This window comes from Ailuropoda melanoleuca, chromosome 10 (assembly GCF_002007445.2).
Source record: "Ailuropoda melanoleuca isolate Jingjing chromosome 10, ASM200744v2, whole genome shotgun sequence".
NCBI classification, from domain to species: domain Eukaryota; kingdom Metazoa; phylum Chordata; class Mammalia; order Carnivora; family Ursidae; genus Ailuropoda; species Ailuropoda melanoleuca.
In genome coordinates this window covers 88,913,687-88,922,207 of record NC_048227.1, presented here as the reverse complement: position 1 = coordinate 88,922,207, position 8,521 = coordinate 88,913,687, and the positions used below count along the sequence as shown (strand labels likewise).

Genomic DNA, 8,521 nt, shown 5'->3' with positions numbered 1-8,521 from the left:
TAAATAAAATCTTAAAAAAAAAAAAGAATATATGTGCAAGAATACTTATTGCAGCATTGTTTCTTATAGAAAAGATGTGAAATTAAATGTCCATTATTGAGATAATGGACATATTATGATATATTAATTTAACAGTATACTACACAACAGGAATAATGAACTAAAGCTGCACATATCACCATGGATTCTGATGAGGGAAAATACCCACAGGGTGTCATTTATGTAAAGCTTCAAAACATGCATAACAATAACCCCTTGGATACATAAACTTTCAGTAATCAAAAACAAAAACAAAACCAAACCCAACCAGACTCCAGAATGATTAACTCTAAATTCAAGCTGGTTTCTAAAGTAAATAGATTAGGGAGGGGAACACAGAGAACTTCAACTTTGTTTGTATAGTTTTATTTCTTTGAAAACCAAAACCAAAACAAACATAACAAAGTTGGAAATAACAATGGCAAAATGGCAAGCTTTGATATATCTGGACGGTGAATCCATAGGTATGTCTTATAATAGTCTCTACATTTTAGGGATGAAATGTTTGTTATAATATAGTTTTAAACCAAAGAATAAGACTTTTTTTTTTTCTTTTTTGGTACAGGCATTTGATCCCATAAGGAATTTTTTTTTCATTTTCTTTCCTTTAAATCCTTTTTTAAAAAATAAAAATTGTTTGGTGTGCAACATGATTTGATATACATACATAATTACTGCAGTCAAGCTAATTAACATATCGATCTCCTCACAGTTACCTTTGTGTGTGTGTGTGGTCAGCGCACCTGAAATCTACTCTCGGCAAATTCTAATATTCAATACAATATTAACTTTAGTCATCATGCTGTACATTAGATCTCTAGACTTATTCATCTGTACATAACTGCAAATTTGTTAACAGCATAAAACTATTTTAAAGTTATCTTTCTCCCAGTAAAGAGTTCCATTTGGCTGCCAGACAGTTGTTCATCCATTCATCAAATGTTTTTTGAGAATACAAACTCTACTGGTCCATGAGCACATCATAAAAAGATATCATAAAAGAAGCATATGATAAAAAAAATAGCACCAAAAAAGTATAAATTACTTTTCTCAAGTAGTTTGAATTCACATGAGGAAGTCCTTAAACCAGAAAGTAGGGTAGAAAGTGATAATAATGAAGAGATGTACAAGAAGAAAAAAGAAAGAGAATTTACATCTGTCTGGTGTGGCCAAAGCCGATTTTAAGGAGATGCTTTTGAGCTGACTTAAAGAGAGAAGCTCTTTGCCAAGGGACAAAATCATTCCAAGCGCGGAGAACATCTAGTACAAAGAACTGGAGAAGCGGGCTGCACGGAATGTTGAGAAATACAGGCTGGGGGTGTGTAGGGTGGGGCGAGGAGTTGGAGGGAGGATATCAAATTAAGCTGGAGAGGAAGGAGGGGCTTGGTGTGGAAGCCGGAACATGTCAGAACTGGTATAGGACTTTGGTCACCAAGCAGGAAACGGCGGCTCTGCGAGCGTTGAAATAACGTTCACTCTACACGACTTACAAAACACATAGTCGGGACCAGAACTTGCGTCTACTGATTTTCAGAGTGATCCACCCTGCCTGTGAAGGGACTACCAGGCTTTCACATAAGCTCCGAAATCAGAATTATACCGAGTTCATTTTCACGGTTGCCTGTGGCGCTGTCCTACGTGAGCTTCCCATTTCTTCTCAGCTCTCAACCTCCCCAGGATGCTCCCCGCCTCCCCGACACCATGCTCCACTAGGTCGCCGGAGGGCTCTTAAACCGCGACAACGGGTCCCAGAAGCGGCCGTGCACAAACCCTCGGAGACCACAGGTCCCGGCATGCAAAGCTCCCAGTTTAAAAAAAAGGGCCACTAAGTAAACCATAATGCAACGCTCTACGAAGGGGGAGGGGCTCTCTATGGAGGGCGGCCGACTTGTAGCGTCGCCTAGGCAACTCCAATTGCGTGACAGAATACACTTCCGCTTCCGCCTCTGAGCCCTAGGACGGCGAGTACACGCAGGTTCGTAACTGTGACGCCATTCGCCTGCGACCGAGCCGCACGGAGGTTCCGTGCTGTGGCCTCTCTCCCGCGTGAAAATCTAGAGCAGCTGCTTCTCCTCGGTGGCCTCTGACCTGGGAGCAAAGGGAAAGCGACGAGATGACTGACCGCTACACCATCCACAGCCAGCTGGAGCACCTGCAGTCCAAGTACATCGGCACGGGCCACGCCGACACCACCAAGTGGGAGTGGCTGGTTAACCAGCACCGCGACTCCTACTGCTCCTACATGGGCCACTTCGACCTTCTCAACTACTTCGCGATTGCGGAGAATGAAAGCAAAGCCCGAGTTCGCTTCAACTTGATGGAGAAGATGCTGCAGCCTTGCGGACCGCCAGCCGACAAGCCGGAGGAGAACTGAGACCTCCGTCTTGTCACTGTTGTGCAGGAGCCTCGCCTGAGTTCCTCCCGTTTGCCGTCATTCCCGAGTGTTCCTGCCCCAAGTGCACCGATTCTCCATTGCTTCTGTTTCTCGTCCCTTCCTTGTACAGAAGTGCTTACCTGGGGGCGTCCGGCCTGACCTGCCTTCCTGTGGACCCTTCGGAACACAGCGTTGGGAGACCATCAGTACCACCTGAGAACTGAGACGGTGGAGAGATCCTAAAACCAAGAGAGGGGAGAAGGCACTGGAACGAGACGGGATTTGGAGGCTCTTTTTTGGCTAGTTGATTGTCGTCGTTGCTTTTTCCATAAAGTTTAGAAATTTTTCAGTCTTTTCGTGTGGACTACTTGTGTTCGCGTGGAGGGGTCCAGGGAAGGATCTGGGGACTTTGGTTTCATAGGAGAAGGAAGAGGCGGGAGGTGGGGGAGTTAAGCACAAAGCCAGCGTTCATTGCCAGACACTTAAAATTCACCTTGCACACTCTCCCAACACCTTTTTTCAGGCCCATAACGCCTTCAGTATTGAGGTTTGTGATCACTGTATTCCTCCTTCATTTTCTTCCATTCAAAAAATCTTTGCTAGCATTGCCCACTCCTCTGTGTGTAAGTTGCATCCTCTTTCTTGGGACTCTGGACGTATCCCTGAAAAATGACAGGCCGTCAAACGAGTTCTTTGATTCATTCAACATTCAACAAATATTTGTTGAGTTCTATGTGGCGGGTATTTTGCCATGCTTTTGGAGCTTATGTTATACTTGGAGGCGGGGGAGGCTGCACAAATTGTAGGAATAAACAAGTATTAGAAGGTGGTGTGCAGGATGGAAGCAGCAGTACGTTTGCAGTTTTAAACAAGACGCTTATGTTAGACTATTGAGATGGTCACACTTGAGCAAAGACTTTAAGGAAGGGAAGGAAAATACCCTTGGGGAAAACTGGGGGAATTGTTTTCCAGGCAGAAGGAACTGCCAGTGCAATGGTGCTAATACTGAAATTGTGTTTGGCTTATTGGAGGAACATCAAAGAAGCAAATGTGGCTGGGGGAGTGTGTAAGGGGAAGAGTAGAGGGATAGGTAATGGAGGAGGAACAGATAAGAGTAGAGCCTGGTAGGCCAGTGCAAGGACTTGTGACTTTTATCCTGAGGGAAATAGGGAGCCATTGGGACAAATGGTTTTATTAAGTGATGTGATCTGACATATTTTAGATCAGTAATTCTCAAACATTTTGGCCTTGGGACTTCATTACATTCTTAAAAATTCTTGAAGACCCCACAGAGTCTGTTACGAGGGTTATAGATGTTGATAGTCACCGAATTAGAAATTAAAACACAATTTTAAAGTATTTAGTACTTTGTGTAAAGGTAATAACAAAACCAGTATATGTTAGCAAAAATGCTTTATGAAAAATAACCATTTTTCCAAAAGCAGTTTAGTGAGAAGAATTTTTTTTTAACACTTTTTCAGATGTCTTCAATGTCAGGTTTAATAGAAAACAGATGGACTCTCCTATCTGCTTCTGCATTTGAACTATTGTGATACGAAGTTTTGGCTGAAGTTTGAAAAGTCCACTTCACAAAAATATGTGGTAAGGGAGGAATATTCTAATAGCCTTTTCAAATAATTGTGGATAATCTTTAATTCTCTGGCAAAATTCCAAAGTGGTAATTTCTTAAAACTTAGTTATAACATGGACTCAGATCAGTGAACTTCTCATTCTGTTACATTAGAATCCATTCATCTATCTTGAACTTTGAAAGGATCCTTTACCCAGACATGATTTTGTAACATCATGCGTCCCTCATTTGGAAAGTATTGGCCCACTGACTAATAGAGGCCTTTCAATGTTGACACATCTCATAATACACATCAAAAAATCACACTAATACCACCACTGATTTCATCAGGGAAGTCTTACAGTATTGGGAAGCTGAAAAAATCACAGTGATGGTATAGGTTTTCCACAATTTTAGGTTTTGCTTGATAGCTTCAATTTGATCACTGGTAGCAAATACTGTTTTGTTTTCCTCAAAGTGACAGACCTACTTGTCTCATTTTCAAGAAAATGTCTGCCAATTACCCAATTCTGAGTAACTATAGTTTGCCTATCATTCAAGTAAAGATGGTGTTCCTTCAGGAAAAAACACACACACACACACACACACACACACTTCAGTTTGCAACTCAAATAATAAGTGCTTTCCCTTAAATCCATCGTACTTTGGCAGCAGCAGAAATGCTTTATGCATACTACCAATTTTGTCACATATTTAAAAACATGAGCCCTCGAGGGCTAAGATTTCATAAAATTACTACTTTTTACTGCATAAAGGACATTTTAAAGTGAAACTGAGTTGACTTTTTAGTTATGTTTGTTTTTATTGAGAGTGCATGCCAGTGGAAAATACGAAGACTGTTTAGCAGCTTGGTGCCACTACCTTGACTCATGCTAAGTCCTGGTTGACTCTGTTGCTTTTGTATCATCTGTACAAATGCTAAAGAAGCTAAAAATGGCAAATCTTCATATTATGAAAATAGTGTTAAATTTACAGATTCCCTGAAATTCCTTTCCCATCATTTTTGCTTGAGAAAAAGGATAGTAGATTAAACTATGGTTATTTAGACTTGAGTATTTGGTAGGCATTTTCTCAAGGAATGAATGAAAAGAGACATCACTTCAAGGAACACAACTGACCTGCTGTTTCAAAGGGTCCCTCTGGCTGCTGAGTTGAGAATAAACTGAGGTGTAACAGAATAGATTGTAATTGTCAGCAATTAAATAAAAGTATCAATGCTAATGCTTTCTCCCCCCTTATGTCAAAGAGTAGGAGAGATTCAAGCTGTAAATCCCCATCCTTGAAAAACTTAATGAAGGTATACAAAGTGGCATGAGAGTGAAACTCCATCCCTAACTAGCGGCTGTAGCAGTAGACCAAGAGAGATGACAGCTTGCACTGGAGATAGGAAGGGACTGGATACATAACATGGCGTAGCTTGTATAAAGAATCCAAAAGTAATGTGGACACTAAGACCCGCAAGAATTTAAAGGGAAGTTAGGAACTTAGAGAAAGACTTCATGAGGTGGCTAGGATTCATATTGTTAGGCTGCACAAGGCCAGGTGCTTAGAACGGTGCCTGGCATATCACAAGAATTCAATAAATATTGAGTGTTGAGTATGGAAAGACAGAGCTCAATCAAGATAATATGCTGGGTCATTATAATTCACATCCTTAGGCAGTCTTCAACTTCACCAAAATAGGTAATACCAAAGAAAAAAAGATATTTGAAAACATGCTTTCTAAATAGTAATAGTTTTTATGGTGTGTGAAGGGTTTTATCTTACTGAACCTTGGGAGATATTACCTTTGTTTTGCACTTGAAAAAGTTTCAGACAAGTAATTTGCCCAAGGTTATACAATTATTATGTGGCCAAGCTGGGATTTGAACCAGGCCTTTCTAGCTCCAAAGTACAGTTTTATATATACTGTTACCCAAGCAGGTCTAATCATATTAGAATAATTTGAAATTAGTTATTGTCTCAGATTAAAAAAGTGAAAATGTAACAAGTTTAGTAGATTATACTGAAGGAGTATGAGACCAGTATGAAAAGCTCTTATATACTGTATAACTCTAAGTAAAAAAAGTAACATGAGGGGCGCCTGGGTGGCACAGCGGTTGAGCGTTTGCCTTCGGCTCAGGGCGTGATCCCGGCGTTATGGGATCGAGCCCCACGTCAGGCTCCTTCTGCTATGAGCCTGCTTCTTCCTCTCCCACTCCCCCTGCTTGTGTTCCCTCTCTCGCTGGCTGTCCCTCTCTCTGTCAAATAAATAAATAAATAAAATCTTAAAAAAAAAAAAAAAAAAAAAGTAACATGAAATATATTGAATAAAGATAATTTTCATGGGAAAAGGAAAAATGACTTGTATGGGAAAAATTGATTCAAGGATCTGAAAGTAAACAAAATGCAGTCAAAATAAATTTAATTGAGCCAGTTATTCTTTTTTTGTTCTGGTATAAAATAATATTCATATCAAACACAGGAGGGCAGTAGATGATGCTCTGATAGAAATTACTTTTGGAAAGAGCTCCAGACTTGTAGATTTCTGCTAACTGGAGAAAATCAACTCTTTCTATATTCATTTACGGCGATGTCATTAGAAAGCCACTCTGTGAACTATAAAGTGATAGCATGTTTTTCATTTGATAAATGCGTAGTGAACACTGCAAATCCCTGTATTGTGCTTACAAGCATGGGACATAATGTGGACCCTGCCCTTAAAAGGATGTCACTTAGGGAAATAAATATAGCAGCACAGAAATAACGACTCATAATAGCAAGTGGTAAGTGCTAACGAAAGATATAGAAAAAAGGCTTTAAAGTTTACAAGAAGAGATCATTGCCAACTGCCAGGACAGGACGTTGTTGAGAAAGGCTTGAGTGATAAAGGAGGACCTTGAGTGATAAGTAGGATGTATACGTGTTAAGACAATGGCAAAGCAGGATGAGCCTCTGGAGATAATACCAGCTGTCCCAGTGAGGGGGGGCAGAATTCAAACCACTCATTCCCATTTAAAACCTTTCCATTATGTTCATTAACTTCTGGTGGGCTATAAGATTCCCCACCCTCTGACTCCTTTTTTCATAAGGCTGGAAAAGTAAGTTAAGGTTCAAATCCTAGAATAACAATGAGGTGACAGGTACTGTTTACTGAGCACTCACTACATGCCAAACACTTTCATAAGTTATCTCAATCAGTCTTCACACCAACCCTGTGAAGGTTATTATCCCATTCTACCAGTAAGCAAACAGACATAGGAAAACCTAAATTGTTTGCCTAGTATCACTCAGCTAGTAAGTGTTAAGGCAGGAACTTAAACTCAAATCTGATTTCCAGCATCCAGGCTCTTAGAGGGTAGGTCAAAGTTTCCAAAACTATGTTTCACAGAATTCTAATTCCATGAAAAGTAATAGATTGGGGTTGGGGAGGGGAGAAGAAGGAGAGGGGAATATCTCGGTCAAGTAAGTTTCAGAAATGCCCCCACAGTTTGGAGGTCATGCTTCAGATTAGTTTTTAAAGTTCTGCAGTAAGAAATTTTTCTTAACTCATCACTTCCTAAGCTTATTTGATCTTGGAGTTTCATTTCTCAAGAAACACTTATCAAGATGATTTTGAGAAATACTTTTAGGGGGATACTGCTTTTGGCAAGGAAAGAAATTTGAATAGAGTAAACGTATTCAACCCTGGGCTTGAGGGAAATGAATTTGGTGGCAATGTGTAGGTGGAACTCATAACCACAGATAACTTCCCTTTCCTTTTTAGATTGTAATTCCCTCAGTTTTGTGAGTGAAGCGTTCTTTGTTCTCAGCTATGATTCTTTTCAATTCTCTGAGACTAGCAACTTTAAAATATTAGAAAGAAAGGAGACTTATACTGTACAAACTAGTGACAAAGCTATTTTTCCAGGGCAAGGGCATAAAAAAACAATGTTATTGAGGAATTTGGACATTTTTGTTCACTAATTTTATTCATTCTGGAAGATATATACTGACAAGGGATCAGTAGTGAATGATCTGGCAGCCAACAGTTAGTTCTATTTCAGAGAGATGATAATTTGTCCTTAATTTAACTGGCTTTTTATCTCACATCCCACATTCCCTTCAGGCTCCCCATCATATCCTTTTCCTTACCTGCAGTACACCCATCGCACACACCTGCCCGCTCAATCGCTGAGCACAGAAATAAGGGGTGAGGGAAGAGGTGAGGGGTGCGGGTAGGACACCAGGACATGGAAGAATCCATCTCATCTCTCACACAGCACAAATGGTCTGCCACAAATGGCCCTTTGAACCCCTATCTCTTTGATCTGCATGACCTCAGAATCCCTCCTTTTCTCCACTTCCCTCATTTCCTAGCCACTGTTGTGAGTTATCTTGTCCCCCAGCCTTCCCTCTTACCATGCTATCTTCCTGTTTTACTGAATCTTATCCTTTCTTCCTTCACGTCTCCCCACCAAAGCAGTGGCTTTTGAAACAGAAATGTCATCGTACCATTGAGAAGGGGGGGGGATTAAGAAGCTATATTTAGGGGTTGT

The 8,521-nt window shown here is 40.5% G+C and overlaps 1 protein-coding gene across 1 annotated transcript; it reads left to right on the top strand.

Annotated features, from left to right (window-relative positions):
- Nucleotides 1–2,013: 2,013 nt before the first annotated feature.
- On the top strand, nt 2,014–2,765 carry SF3B5 (splicing factor 3b subunit 5). Its single transcript, XM_002912626.4, has one exon. It carries the CDS (start codon nt 2,153–2,155, stop codon nt 2,411–2,413), a length of 261 nt encoding a protein of 86 aa, XP_002912672.2. The 5' UTR covers nt 2,014–2,152; the 3' UTR covers nt 2,414–2,765.
- The last annotated feature ends 5,756 nt before the right edge of the window (nt 2,766–8,521 follow it).

Bases quoted from the DNA above. Each gene is read 5' to 3' on its own strand.
- SF3B5 (XM_002912626.4), top strand. From the start codon at position 2,153: ATGACTGACCGCTACACCATCCACAGCCAGCTGGAGCACCTGCAGTCC.